The sequence below is a fragment of the Aedes aegypti genome, chromosome 1, assembly GCF_002204515.2.
Source record: "Aedes aegypti strain LVP_AGWG chromosome 1, AaegL5.0 Primary Assembly, whole genome shotgun sequence".
NCBI lineage: Eukaryota > Metazoa > Arthropoda > Insecta > Diptera > Culicidae > Aedes > Aedes aegypti.
Genome location: NC_035107.1, coordinates 137,497,926 through 137,513,972, shown reverse-complemented (window position 1 = coordinate 137,513,972; position 16,047 = coordinate 137,497,926). Strand labels below are relative to the sequence as shown.

General features: G+C 39.6%; 1 protein-coding gene across 9 annotated transcripts in view; it reads left to right on the top strand.

The window, feature by feature from the left end:
- LOC5571510 (cAMP-specific 3',5'-cyclic phosphodiesterase) overlaps nt 1-16,047 on the top strand; it is a 360,385-nt gene that overhangs the window by 318,834 nt on the left and 25,504 nt on the right. For 8 of the 9 annotated variants that reach the window (XM_021848411.1, XM_021848412.1, XM_021848417.1 and 5 more), the window contains 3 exons: nt 13,495-13,683; nt 13,946-14,008; nt 15,261-15,362. In XM_021848411.1, the coding sequence (XP_021704103.1) occupies nt 13,495-13,683; nt 13,946-14,008; nt 15,261-15,362 (354 nt within the window). The remainder of the gene's footprint in view (nt 1-13,494; nt 13,684-13,945; nt 14,009-15,260; nt 15,363-16,047) is intronic. The other variant, XM_021848409.1, reaches the window with a different exon arrangement.

The window sequence follows — 16,047 nt, the reverse complement described above, 5'->3', positions numbered from 1 at the left end:
AGGCTGATCCTGCTTTAAGAAGGGTTTCTCGGCTGCTTCTATTCAGTCTGCGACCTAAAATCCTTAGAATTCGGATCCTATTCGCACAATTTCTTTTGACGTCTGTGAAGTGCTGGATAAAGTTGAGTTTGGAGTCTACTATCACACCCAAAATTTTCATCTTCCGCACGCAAGGGATTGGGGTGTTATTAATTTTAATGGCTCTGCCTCGTTTACGATGGCCTATTTGGCAAACGTGAAGTAACTTAGATTTAGCAGGTGCTATGGAAAATCCAACGCTGGTGGCCCAGTAGGTAGCAGAAGAGACAGCTTGCCGAAGAATTTGGCGGACTGTTCCGCGGTTTTTACCCTTCACAATAAGGATGACGTCGTCAGCATAGAGAAGAATGTTGGCTCCGGTGGGAATCTGGTTGAAAATTGGTTGCATGGCTACCAAGAAAAGCGTCACTGAGAGTATAGATCCTTGGGGGACGCCATTTTCTGCTTTTCTAAGTGTCGAAGAGAATCCATTAACCGTTACAGAGAAGTATCTGTCAGAAAGAAAGCTTGACAGAATATTGAACATACGGCCAGAAATCTTCCACTTCGCTATGGTCCGAAGAATGGCGGGTCTCCAAGTTGTATCGTATGCTTTTGCGATGTCCAGGGATACTATTTCCACATGATCATCATCGTCCAGTTGTAGGAAGGATTCCAGGATGGCTAGGTGTGTGTCGACACCTTTACCCGGTCTGAACGCGTGCTGGCGTGCATCTAATTTTCCTGTGCTCTCCAACTCCGTAATTAGACGGCGGTTCACCATTCTTTCAAACAGTTTGCCTAGACAACTCAGGAGTGTAATTGGTCTATAGCCGTCTGCCTTACTTCGGTCGGCTTCGGGTTTCGGTATTGGTATCACTGTACCAAGCTTCCATTGCTGTGGGAAATTTCCGTCATTCCAGATTCGGTTAAGAAGTTCCAGTAGGGCAATTTTAACGCTGATTGGAAGTCGTTGCAACATAATGTAGCTTATATTGTCGGGTCCTGTTGAAGAGCCTCCTTTGCGTTGGAGGGCCCATGTGAGTTCTTCCAGGGAGAAATCCACATTGTACCGTTTGTACAGATTTGGGCGTTGAGTTTTTCCTGAGATGTGGATGCCTTTCTTATGCTGTTTCCGGAATTTTTCAGGGTAGTTCGTATCGGAGGATCTTTTTTCGTATTCATCTGCCAGTGCTTCTGCTACCAGTTGTCCGTTGTTAGTAATACCGGTCGTGAGATTCAGCGTTACAGTGCTACTTCTCCTTTTCCCTTGCAGTCTGTTTATTTTGTCCCATACTTGACTGGATGGGCAGCTTGGGTTGATGCTTACAACGAACTCTTCCCAGGATTTCTGCTTCGCTTCGTGTATTTGTTTCCGACACGCTAAGCGCGCTTCTTGGAACTGTTTCAAAGCTTCTGCTTTCCGAGGGTCGTCAGTATCTAAACGTCGGAGAGCACGTAATCGTTTTCGTCTAAGTTTTACAGCCGCTTTTACATCTTCGTTCCACCATATAACCGATTTTGGCCCATTTTTACCTGATGTTCTTGGGATGCATGCTTCCGCTGCTGAAATAATTTTGTCCGAAAATTCTTCTACCGTTAGTGGTAGGCCCGGGCGCAGATTTCTGCTCGTAAGTTCTTCGTAGAGTGCCCAGTTGGCTGCTTCGTATTTCCACTTGATTCGATTTCGCTGTTCATCTGATGTGTTTGGAATGTTAATAAGTATAGGGAGGTGGTCGCTGTCACAACTATCTGGTAGAGAGGTCCATGTGAACTTAGGAGCAATTGATGTTGAGCAAAGCGATACGTCGAGGGCCTGAGAATTTCCAGTAGATGGGTCAATTCGAGTGTGAGAGCCGTCGTTCAGCACGAGCATATTGTGTTCAACAGCCAGTTCCAATATCTGTTCACCCCTTTTCTTCGCTTCGGATGCAGGTGCAGTTATTTTACTGCCCCAAGCTGCATGGTGACCGTTAAGGTCTCCCAGTATAAGTGCAGGCTTCGGGATTTCTTGCAAAAGTTCACTGAAGAGTTTTGAAGCTTCCTTATCTCTAGGTGGCAGATAGACTGAAACGACTGTTGTATTAACTGGGACGAATAGTTGAACTGCGATTGCTTGAATTTTAGTTTTCAACGGAATTTGTTTAAAAGGCATCCCACTTTTGATAGCTAGTCCAGCACCTTGTCGGCCGTGGGTTGAGCATTGGCTGAGAAGCAGATGGTAGTTTGTCCCGAGGAGTCCATCGCACGACTTGCGGTAGTCTAAGTTGGTCTCTTGGAGGCAAACTACTACCGGTTGATATTTCGTGATCAGCATCTGGAGTTCATTGTAGTGCGATCGGAGTCCACATATATTCCACTGAATTGCGAGTGTCTGTGAGCGAGTTGGTGAATTCACGGATGAGCATGTTGAGCTGCCAGATGATGCAGTCGATCGTCGAGGGCGTCCGCCTGAGGGACGTGGTGTTGTTCGGGTATTTGGGCGACAATCTGTTAAGGTAGAGGTGCTGGGAGAGTTTGACTGGTATTTGGTTGTGGATAATAATGGGATACTTGCCGATGGTAAGGTGGTGCACACGCCGACTGCCGCCAGAGGCTCTTCGGATAAATCCGGGACATCTCTGGTCAGGGTCGACGTGTGAGGCCTCGCGCTTGGCGATTCGTATGCTGTTTCGCTGGTCGATGGTACACATGTCATTTTCCTGTAGTTGTCGTATGCTTCAGAGTTGAATAGTGCTGATAAAGGTAGGGCGGCCGAGCTAGGAGTTTGGTGGTCAACAGGTTGGAGGAAGACGTCCGGATTCCCTTACTCGCTGAGCTCGCTTCCTCTTCTAGAAGTGAAGGGGGTACTACACATTCCCCGCCTTCAAACCGCATACTTATGACGTTGATGTTCTCAGGCATGTTGTCAAATCGAAATCCAAATTCGATGTCCTTGTGAGTGTAGCTGGGGTCGTGTATGTCATTAGTTGATAGGGATTGTTCTTCCAGTGCCGTGTCAAGGTGCGTTGCAGGGTCAGTAGCCAGGTCTAGAGAAAGTTCTTCGGGGGTGGTTTCAGCCATCGTTTTTCGATGCTGATCGGACATGGTATGTTTCGATGTTTGTTGATAGCCGCTTTCCCCGACTGTTGTTGGTGTCGGTTGGTGATATTTCGAATTGTCGTTTTCCGCTTCGACTCCGAGTACGAATGATATTATCAGGATCGTTGTCACGATTGTCTTTTCTAGTTGGGGGTGGGATGAAGACTGTGTCCTTTCTTGATTCGCGTGTGGTTTTTTTCGACGGTCCAGCTTCCGTAGAGCGTATGGAGGCTGGGTGTTGTGTTTGGGTATCCTGAGAGAATGAAGGTGATTTGCCAGAGTGAGGTTCAATAGACGATTTCAGCAGGGCGAGTTCTTTTGTTAGATCTGCGACTTGCTTCAAAAGTTTTGCTATCGTTTGGTCTTTAGCAACAATCTCCTGCTTCAGTTGGTCTTGGATTACACGTGCAATAGTTTCACGCTTGTTTTCCATGGTATAACGACGCCTTGCTTCAGAGTATGAAATACACTGGTCAACTTTCATATGGACAATTTTGTCCTCCTCCTTGTCTCGTGATGTAACGGTATGGTCGTTTTTGCAGTGCATACAGTATGGTGAGTTGTTGCATTGCTCACCGTCGGGTACATGGATCAGTTGAGAACATCGCATACATACTCCAGGTTGTTGGCAAAACTTTCTTGAGTGGCCATACATACCGCAATTGTGACAGAGCAGCGGCGATGGATAGTATGTCCGTACCGGAATCCGCAACAAACCGAAGTACACGTGATCCGGTAAAACCGTGCCGTGAAAGGTAAGCACCAGAAGAGGTGTGTTTACTAGATCACCATTAACTCGCTTCTTAATACGCCGAACTGCTTGGACACCTTGGGAACTCAGATGTTCGCAAATCAGTTTTTCGTCCTTGTTTATGGAATCTGGTTCGTATACGGTCCCCTGCACTGTGTTGAGTGTTGGATGAAGGGATATTTCTATTTTTGTGCCATCGGAAAGCTCCGTCAGCGATGTCAGCTTGTCAACGATACTACGGAGGTTGGTGCGGAGAAGATAACGAGTCCCACGACCTTCGCGAGAGGCAGTTACTTTCCTCGATTCTTTTACGCCAAGTATTAATTGCACTGATGACCCGATAACGAATGGCTCCGGTAGACGAGCCTCGATTTTGCCTGCACTGGTTTCATTGTCGTCTGTTTTGCGCCGTAGCACTAAAACTACCGTTTGGCCCATTTCATCACTATTTCGCATCCAGTTTGGGGTTCTACACTCGCTATTACATCCTGGTGGATTATCTGGTGGCCCCTTTGGTGGGGCAGGGTGTTTACCGGTCATTTGACCGGGTCGTAAAAACAAGTTTTCGGATCCACTTTATTGTTCGTTTAAACGAGGTTGAACAATTTTGTGCCTACGTTTGGTCACAGATACACTTCGGGACACTCTCGTCTGTTTGCACTATCTGCACAACGTGTGTGTAAGTGGTGTTGTTTATTACAGCACTACCATGTGCAACGAGCACAATTTAATCGTTCAATTTCGCTGTTGTGCTCCACTAATTCCCAAAAAACTTCACTTTGTCCGTTGATGTCTTCACGTAAACTATAGCTTGATCGCAGATCAGGCTATTAAAAACCCGTATTTCGCGGTTAAATTGTCACTTTTAGGCAGAGTAAATCGCGCTTGTTGGTGAATACCGTAACCCGATCACTCGAAGATGATTGCAATTATGTACTCCAAAAAAAAAAAAAGCATGCTAAAAGCATCTTAATTTCCTCATATTTCCAAAAAAATCATCATAACTTCATCATTAACCTTAAATGTATCAAAATGTGCCTTTGTGTTGTTGGAAAAACCGGAAACTTATACTTTTTAAGTTTTGACTTGGTTGATAATAGTTAAGATTTTCCAAGATCAAAGAATCATTCGAATTCATGTGGTGAATGTTTGATGTTCTTAACGCTTCCTGAATCCTGAACATCGTGTCTCTTAAAATCTTATCTTCGTGTTCATAAGAAGGGTTCCTCACCATAACTAGTGGCCCGCGACATGCTTCGAAAGCATTGTAGTGAACCGCCTAGTCAGTTAGACTGAGGGCCACTATAATAGAGCTACAGTTAATCAATCTTGAAAAAACTAAAAGAAAATCATAAAAAAAAAATTGTTTTTTTTTCATAACATGGTATCTCCTGTATACCTTATTAAACAAGGCTTTCTCAAGCTGGCCATTTTTTTTTTAAAAATAAATGTGATCGGCCGATTTAGAAATTTGAACTAAGAATGTGATCAAAACTAGTTATGGTTGGCAAGTGCAAAAATGTTTATTGTCCAGTTCCGTTTTTTTTGGAAAAAACATAGTTTAAAAACTTAGATGTAAGTATTGTACGTAGATAAACACCTCATATAAAAATGCTCAAGTTTAGAGGTCTACATCTCGGTTCCCTGTACCGTGGTGAATCAATACCCGGACGCTTAAGTAGAGAAAAATGTTCGAACTCTATTTTGAACAAGTATTTTACGAGATCTACCAGATCTTGGTATAGATGATGATTTTTATGTAAAAAGTTATGAAAATATCACGAAAAACATTGAAATAATCAAGCTTGTCTTGTCCTTAAATCCTTAAGCGGACAGCCAAACGTTGTGATGCGTTCGTCGAAACTCTTTCTGGAATGACCCACACTGCAAAGAAATCACGTCATACTGGAGCAACATTTTTGTTTTTATTTTTACCAATTATTACTAAAATGATCAATAAGGTTGAATGAATGAAGTTATGTATAAAGTTATACAAATGATTATTCAAGTTTTACATTTAATTAATGATAAGTATCAGAGTGTCCGGATATTGGTACCGTCCGGAGTTTGATTCATCACGGTAATCTGATTTAACTTGAAATTTTTATCGCAGCTCAGAAACAACCTGAACTTCACTTATCGAAAAATTCACAATATTTCAATCACAAAATTTGAAGTTTCCGCATCTACAATTATGCCAAAAATGGCATTAATTTGATTTTTAAATAATTCAAATATATAAAATTTTCCTTAAACATGTTATGCTACAAACTTAATCGACAAAAATACTATAGGGGTTTTTCTTTTCAATACAGAGGTTGTTCCTATACGGAGAAACCCATATTTGAGTATTTTCAACTTATTTTTGAGTTATTTTCCTCTCCCTATTTCACTCTCTCCTTGTATTGTTGTCAGAGAGCGAAGAGCAAACCAACTCAAAAACCGAAGAATTTAACTTTCAAAAATCACATTGAGGGCATTCAAGCCAAATGTAACAAGTATGTAAAATGTCTCTATCCACTTATTAATAGAAAATCAAAACTTTGTCTTAAGAACAAGCTTTTCATTTTCAAACAAATTTTCAGGCCAGCCATGTTGTATGCTGTACCAATATGGGCTAGCTGTTGTAATACCAGGAAGAAAGCTCTGCAGAGAATTCAAAATAAAATTTTTGAAAATGATTCTGAAGCTTCCTCCCTGGTTTAGTACCAATGAGTTACATAGAATATCCAATGTTGAAACATTGGAACAAATGTCAAATAAAATAATCAATAATTTCAGGCAAAAATCGTTACAATCTTCTATTGCCACGATGAATGCGTTTTATGTTTAGGTTAAGTTAGGTTAAGTATATTGAAAACGTTTTTTTCCTCTTATAAGCAGGTGAAATCAACTCACCTGTAAAAAATCTGAACTGCTACGGCAAATGAAATGTAATATGTTGTTAACAAAATGTTAATAAAATCTTAGATTTGTGTTACCAAATAAGGATGATAGTGTTGTCTAATAACACAGAACACCTAGATATAAGAAATAATGAATGGAATGTTTGTAATGATACTAATAAAGAAATTAAAAAAAAACTCAAAAACCGAACCTAAGTGTGTTACCCCAAATTTAAGTTTGTAGCACAGTACTGAAAGTTTAGTTAATTGATCTGCCGGTTGAGTGAAAGGAGCTTAGCCAGTAGGTATTTTTACGCATGACTGCTAATGAAAACAACTTCAACCCCTTAACTCAAAATTAGGTTAACGTACAAACCCTCTGAATTGAGTGGAATCAACTCAGTTTTGAGCACTTTATTCTATCTGTGTAAGTGACGTTTCGGAAGAGACAAGGAAAACAAAATACACCTAAAATTTTAATTTAAAGCAATAGGTGTGAAAGAATATCAAGAACCGGAAAGATTTTTTTACTTCAACCAACAAAAAAATGAAAATGATCAAACATGTGTTTTTCGCCTATAACACAAGCATTTTGGTAGGGAGTGCTTCGTGAAGCCCAAGCAGGACAGTTCGGTTTTGCGTCGTCCGATTGATTTTGCTGACGGATTCGCGCGTATTTTCGTTGCCGGAGAATTTTTTCCTCTGTTTTGGAGCGCCTTGCTGGGTAGTGCTTCGTGAAGCCCAAGCAGGACAGTTCGGTTTTGCGTCGTCCGATTGATTTTTCTGACGGATTCGCGCGTATTTTCGTTGCCGGAGAATTTTTTCCCCTGTTTTGGAGCGCCTTGCTGGGTAGTGCTTCGTGAAGCCCAAGCAGGACAGTTCGGTTTTGCGTCGTCCGATTGATTTTTCTGACGGATTCGCGCGTATTTTCGTTGCTGGATTTTTTTTTCCCTGTTTTGGAGCGCCTTGCTGGGTAGTGCTTCGTGAAGCCCAAGCAGGACAGTTCGGTTTTGCGTCGTCCGATTGATTTTTCTGACGGATTCGCGCGTATTTTCGTTGCCGGAGAATTTTTTCCCCTGTTTTGCAGTAGTGTGTGATCCTTTGACTGCGACGCTTGCTCCTGCGGGGCGGGTGATGCGGTCAGGATCGAACGTGTTACGCGTGGAGTGCAGTGAAAAAGTGTATAGTGTTTTACGGAAACCCCAGTGCAGCGACGGAGAAAAACTGCTTCACATCCTGGTAAAATCGTTCTTTATTATTGTTTACCTTACTCACTTATTACCAATTCAAACTAAATACGTGCCAGGGTCGAAAATATAATTTTCGATTCGGGAAGTGTAAAAACATTGCATATATCCATTTGATATCTGGATGTTTTTATGCGGGGCTTACTGTAAATAAAAATGACCTCAGAATGTGTGTGTATTTACTGCCATTCTTGAAATGGGTCGTTGGAATTTCAGTAGAGCTATCACCTTTCATCTCCTGGGCTAAAATTGTCTGCAGATATAAAGATATCGAAGGGTATCATTAAATACATGCATACAATTTTCTTCCATAAAAGCACTGCCGGCCAGTGGGAGGTGGATTGTATCACACACACACACACACACACACACACACATAACACAAGCATTTGGTAGGGGAGGTGGTGGTAAAATGAACTTCTTGCTAAATACAAAGAAAAAAAAAAAACTTTAGTGATTTTTATTACGCACAGACATGGCGATATGGAGTTTAATTGAACTGAGAACATTTACTAAAAGTGAATTTACTACGCTTGAAATTTGATCTGATGTAATTTTAAACTTGCATGAATTAAGGTTTCCCATGAGTTTCCATAAGTTCCAAACATATAAATGCTATGGTCCCAAATCAGATATCATCAGAATGATTATGATATAGTTAACAAAAATGCAAATGAAAGATTATTGTAACATTGAAGCTGAAATTGGTGAAATTTCACGGTAATCTCAAAAGCTGAAGGCCAGCTGAAAAATTACCGAACGATCTGTAAAACTATTGAACAAAATCATGACGAAAAACTCGAAAATGGTTCGACCGGGAATCGAACTCCCGACCTACCGATCAGGAAGCAGGCTTGCTACCACTATGCCAGCATTCACTGCTTGTTAGTGATATTCAAAAACTAAAACTAAAAGAGCTCATGCCTGCCAGAGCGGCTGTCAAATGATTTCACGGAAGTTCGATGCAAATAATGCTGTTATTGAACTGTTCGTTGGTATTTCACAGGGTTACCGGAAATTTGTTTGTTAGTAGAATAGTAGATTTTTCGGATTTTGTCGGTAAAATAGCATATGTATTTCACAGGATACTGCAATTTTTTTCGAGTGTGTAGCTCAAATCTTCTTGAAACAATGCAAATAATAGGAAAATATTACCACTCATTAATGATCCAGTTCTACGACGAAAAAAAGTGAAATCATGTTTAAAATTATGTAATCAACTATTATTCTTTTAAGCTAAGATATGAATGCCGTTTGACCCGTATTACTAGATAAACTAGATTTTTTAATGGAATAGTAATTGCTTCCGCACTGGAAAGTTTTTCAAAAATCTTGTTTTCGTTAGATGCTCATTTTAACACCATCAACTGATCATTTTACCGACATAGTGCAGGTAAAATTAACATTCCAACCCGTTTTTAATTGAAGACAAAAACATGTAAAAACTTTGTGAAGTACTGTGATAAAACCGTGATAAACGTTTTTCCGTTAGAAACAAGATGAAATCCTTAACTCATTTTACCACAATTTCCCCTATTAAAGTGAGGACAGGGCTTTAGAACTCTAATTCCTTTTTTGTTAAAATTGGAGATTTTTTATAGCTCATACGTGTGTATGAAATGCGACGGGGTTGGTGGTCTAATGGCTACCGCTTCTGCTTCATAAGCAAAAGGTAACGGGTTCAATCCCAGGCCCGTCCCGTTCCTCGTACTTCTTAGTTTTTTATTCACTTGCTTCTATCTACCACTCAATATATCTATCACAGTTTCATCATTATAGCATGCCTTTCCTTACGCCTGATTTATAGGCAGTCTGCTAACCAAACCAGCAAGCCTCTCTGCCATAAAAAATACCCCACCCCTTCACCCTTCCCGCATGAACTGGCATAGACACAGTGGTATATACGGTCTACCGTGGGAGCCATTTTGATGCATCATTAACTCCTTCCCCTTCCCCTCATTGGTCAGCATTCTGACGTTGCAGGCAACATGGTTGCCTAAAAATAAAAGATCACCAGCATTTATACACTGAGGGTGTCTGTTAGTCTCAAGCAGTCATCTGGTTGGTTCCTTGTGTAAGTGCAGCTGATCTGCCGATACTGGAGTAGCAACCACGGGCGGCCAATCAAGCTCAAGCTCAAATGTATGTATGAAATGCTGTCAGTTTCAAGCTGATCATGTTCTTAATTATTTCCAATCCGTGGTGAAAAAATCACGTAGAGGGTGGTTGAAAACCCCCGAAACTTGTCTTACATAGTTATAGGACAGCCTTATATAATTAGATGTATCCAATTTATGTCATTTTTCACAGTGAATAAGTGTGCAAATGATTTTGAATCAGAATATGTTCACCTCACTGTTGCACAGTGGATCCATTTTTTTTTCTACGAAGCGGTCATAAATCATTTCGTGCAATATCTGATCCAACAGAAATTGACAAAACAATCATGTTTCGACTATTAAACCACTCTCCAAGACATTGTCGTCATTGATATCCTTCTTATTATTGATTTCTCCAAACGCGCTGTTATTTAGGTGAATAGGTATATGCGACATAAAGTGACAGTGCAATAATTCATCTTTCCTTGCCCAAGATTAAGTAAATTATTAAACGTTCACAGATGTATTTCACTTTTTAAACATGATCATTTAGTGGCAGAAGTTGAGAATGTTATTGAGAATACATTCAAAAATGTTCTTCAAATTAAGTGATGCATTTATAAAGCAATTATATCCTCATTACACACATCAATACAGATTCCTAGATATTATACTCTAAAATGTACCGGAAGTAATAGATGTACATTTGTACTAAGGTTCTGTAACCTAAATTGATTGAAAAATAATTGATTCTGGTTTACGGAAGCAATGAACAAAATGCAGAATGTACTGAATTTTTCTCGTATTTTCAAAGCATCAAAAATATACTCCATCATTCATGGTCTAACTATGCATATTATACAGGGAAGTCTATAAAATTTATGTTTTTACTTTCTTGAGATCCTAACTGATCCATGAAAAGGTAATGGAAAGACAAATAAGACAATTTATTTTTAGATTTTAGGCCTATGGACGGTACCACTGTGCGTTGTGAGAAAGAAAGCCAAAATCATGCCAGCTGCCAGTAAGCTATGTCCTGTTTCTTCGTAATTTTATGTTAAAAATATCTAAAACAATTTGAGAGAATAATACACGCTTACACAATTTACACATGATGCTGTGGTCTCTGTTAAGAGCCGAGGAGCTGAAATATTACAAACACTATTGTGAAATTCCCTTAATAATCTGTCGGCCTTCCTTAGCCGAGTGGTTAAAGTCCGCGGCTACAAAGCAAAGCCATGCTGAAGGTGTCTGGGTTCGAATCCCGGTCGGTCCAGGATCTTTTCGTGATGGAAATTTCCTTGACTTCCCTGGGCATAGAGCATCATCGTACCTGCCACACGATATACGAATGCGAAAATGGCAACTTTGGCATAGAAAGCTCTCAGTTAATAACTGTGGAAGTGCTCATAAGAACACTACGCTGAGAAGCAGGCTCTGTCCCAGTGAGGACGTAAATGTCAAGAAGAAGAATCTGTCTACATGGGATATGAATGTTTGTGCAGCGAAAAAACTCAACTGATTATATTTTCTATAAAGTGGAATCCAGCCCAACTAAAACTTAAGCTTTTGGGGCAGACATTGACCAGTCTTAATGACTTTAAAATATCTTCGGGTCTGCACTCGGCGAACAAAGGATCAATTTTCTACGAACAATTACCAGACCATGGTGGAGTGCTCACTCGGAAGATCTCATTAAGGTGAAGATGAATCAAAGCCAAAGTTCAAATTTTCAAGAACACGGATCTGGAGAATCAAACATCCATTTAAGCTGAAAACTTATTCGATTGGTCACTAGTTGGTGGTGACCAATCGATTAGGTTTTCAGCTTAAATGGATGTTTGGTTCTCCACATCCGTACTCTTATAAATTTGAACTTTGGCTTCGATTCATCTTCACCTTAAACTCTACAAAACAATGGTTCTCTCTGTTCTGGAATATGGCTCTCATTAGGTTATTAAGTTGGAACGAATTCGATATCGATCAATCATCTTAGCTCTAAGATGATCTCCAACATGTCCGCAAACCACTTCTTCATCTTCTCGGATAGTCTCAAATTATCTATGGGAGGTGGGTCTTCTCACATTGCTTGATTTATGGCAGTGGGAAGGCGAACTCTCGCAAAGAACGGCGAACAGAGGATGGGCTCTATGATAGAATAAATTTACACGATGATTACCTCAAAGTTCTCTTCATGGCTGGCAAAATTGTCAACTGGGATTGCGATTACATTCCATAATTCTTAGAATTTCCTTGCGAGCCAGGTGAAACGGTTTGGATATAAGTGGAGATTTCGTTCGATGTTAAGATTTTGTGTTCTTGTGAGCACTTTGACATTTATTAACAAAGCGCTATCTTTGCCGTGACTCATGGCCCATGAGACAATTTTTAAATGTATACATTAGACTGATGCAAATTTTGAAGTTTTTGCTCCCCTATGCTTAAACGATGTCAATTATGATGAAAATGATCCTCCCAAAATTTGAAGAGATTCGGAAGAAATTTGATTGTGCACACGCTGTTTGAAGTTTATATGGAGATTACTATGGAAAACTCCAATCTTTTGTGTTCAGCCCTCTATCTCTTCGTCATAACATTTTATGAAAAAGTGAACACACTCATCTCATGCGAAAACTTCCCAGCTACAACTTTGCTGAAGACCACATTTTGATGCGACATAAGGATAATTTGCTATTCTTGATTCCAAAGTCTAAACCATGCTTAGATGATCATTCAATTACTTTCAGAGCAACACTGCTTTTTTGCTATAGAACATAGTAGCCTGGATTACTTTGATCTATTCTTCCCGCCAGGAGCACCACTGTTGCCTGCCGAACAGTTGGTGAAGCATGCTACATGCAAACGAATTTTATGATTATGAATAACAATTTATCCAGACGTCCAATCAAAAAGTAGTCTTCGGCAAAGTTGTAGCTGGGAAGTTTTCACATGAGATGAGTGTGCCCACTTTTTCATAAAATGTTATGACGAAGAGATAGAGGGCTGAACACAAAAGATTGGCGTTTTCCATAGTAATCTCTATATAAACTTCAAATGGCGTGTGCACAGGCAAATTTCTTCCGAATCACTTCAAACTTTGGGAGGAAGCTATTTACCATAATTAAAATCGTTTAAGCATAGGGGAGCTAAAATTTCAAAATTTGCATCACTCTAGTATACATCCTGTGGCATGTACAAAGATACTCCATACCCTGGGAAGTCGAGAAAATTCCCAACAAGTAAAGATCCTAGTCCGGCGAGATTCGATCTCACGACTCTCAGCTTGGTATCGCTAAATAGCTGGCAAACATAAAAAATTGTGGGATTGCTTCAGTATTATATACATACTGCATTATGGAAAGTATAATAAGCATAAAACTAATTTGTCATTTCTTTTTCTTTGCTAATTCCAGTTTCGACGTCGAAAATGGCCAAGGTTCACGATCACCGCTGGAAGGTGGATCACCAGCAGCCGCCGCTGCCGCCGGACTGGTACTGCAGAATCTACCTCAGCGGAGAGAATCCTTCCTGTACCGGTCCGATTCGGATTTCGAGATGTCGCCGAAGTCGATGTCGAGAAACTCCAGCATCGCCAGTGAAAGGTAATGTTGATCAGATGATCTAAGTCCCCCGGCCCCAGTTTTGTGTATCAACTGTATGTATCTGTTCTCTACTCCCCTTTTCATTGCCGGCTCTTTCCTGCACATGTACCTTGCGAACGTTTTCTGTATCCCTCGAATCAAATGTTATTCCCACCGACAAACATCTTGCAAATCGACACCTGAATGTTTGCCCTACAATTGGTTAAACAATCACCACCAACACCACCCTCAAAAAAATCTGTTTGGTATCGAACTCATACAGAACTGATAAATTTTCTAGACTCAAAGAAGTGGAGGCACCCACGATAACCAGCACGGAACGAACGTAAGTATTAGCAACAACGGTAACTTTATGATAGCGGATGTCCCACGGGTTTTGGTTAATAATTCAAAAATAATACGGTGCTTCATTTAAAGTTATTACCAAAAAATTACAATCGAAACATTTAGTGACAGTTTGTTTAGTGAATTGTTTTACCTTCTGGACCGATTAAAAAAAATTGAAAATCGTTTCTGAAACTTTTCAATTACTTAAAATAACTTAATCTAAGGATTGTTTTCTTTTTATCTTGAACTCATTTGAAGAATATAAAAATTTCAAGAGATTTAATTATGATATGGTCGGGGGCCTTCCTTAGCCGAGTGGTTAGAGTCCGCGGCAACAAAGCAAAGCCATGCTGAAGGTGTCTGGGTTCGATTCCCGGTCGGTCCAGGATCTTTTCGTAATGGAAATTTCCTTGACTTCCCTGGGCATAAAGTATTATCGTACCTGCCACGATATACGAAAGCGACAATGGCAACTTTGGCAAAGAAATCTCTCAATTAATAACTGTGAAAGTGCTCATAAGAACACTAAGCTGAGAAGCGGGCACTGTCTCAGTAAGGACGTAACCCGACCAGACGGAAGAAACAAGATTATAACAGAATGTGTTCCCCTGATATGATTGTTTTATATCACCACTTGTTATAAAACATGTACCGTTAGTAGTTAACATAACAAAAATTCTAACAAAATGTGCACCAAATTAAACTAAAATATAACAAACCATTATATCAAATTTATTACAGATTGTGTTGCAAGGATGTAACAAAATAACAAAATTATTGCAAACTTTGTTACTGTTTATGACATCAGATGTTATTTGCAACAAACTTATAAATGCGATGTCAAAAAAAAATAACAAATGTTGTTATAAATGTGTTACTAAAAATATAACAAGTTGAGAACAAAGCCATTTTGATAACACAATGTTATTAACTTGTTATTTTTAACTGCTGCTGATAGGAATGTGTTATAATCTTGTTATGTGGTTCTGGTCGGGAATGCCAAGAAGAAGAAGATGGTCTGCGTTTAGTCGGACTGGATGAAGTGTTTTTTAATGATTTCAGAAAAACGTAACCTAACCGTATCATAATTTATCTTAAAAATTCTCGGGACATTCGCCATCACCTAGCTCAAATCATTTGATTCATTAACCCAATTTTGTTTTTCTTCATTCTCTTCCCCCCGGATTGCGCGCAACCGTGTGAAAACAACCGTGTATAATTCCGTCAACACCGCGATCGTCATGGCACAGGCATGTGGAAGATCTGATCGTTACACCATTTGCGCAAATTCTCGCAAGCCTACGTTCGGTACGGTCGAACTTCTTCAACTTGACAAATGTTTCACCGCCCAAGTAAGTGTATGAGGCACTTGCCACAATATCATTATAATCTTTGCACGTCATTAGATCACTCGAACATTGCATCATTTGCCATGAACAAATTTTCATATTTTTATTCTATAGGACATGTTCAGAAACTATTGAAACACCTAAAAAAATCATTAGCTTCGAATACGTATTCATAGGAGCTCTTTTGTTATAGCTGATTCTGCAATGATATATAATGAAGCAACACTGGCATTGTCTCGTTCTGTATTTGTTCTGGAAATCATATTCTGCAACAAAAGATCAAAGCTTTCAAGCCATTCAAAAGCCTCATCTCATTCTATGGTGAGAATAATACTCAAATACTTAAATAGTAAATGGCTTTTTGTGTTTTTTCTTATTTTATTTGAATTAAAAAAATGATTCCCTATTTCGCTAAACACGATGATTCAATAGTTCTAAAGTTTGATACATTTCATTAAAAAGGTCAATATAACTCGATATTAAAATATTCAAAATGATTTAAATGACTTAGTTTTCCATAATTAAAAAATAGTGAACAACTTAAGGTATAACTTGTACACTACACAAAAATTGATCAACATGCGTAAAAATCTTTAATTCAAAACTCTCTATTGCTAATTCTACCACTGTATGCTCCGTATCGAATAATAACCACACCAAGCGTCTCCATCGTATTAACTTGTACATC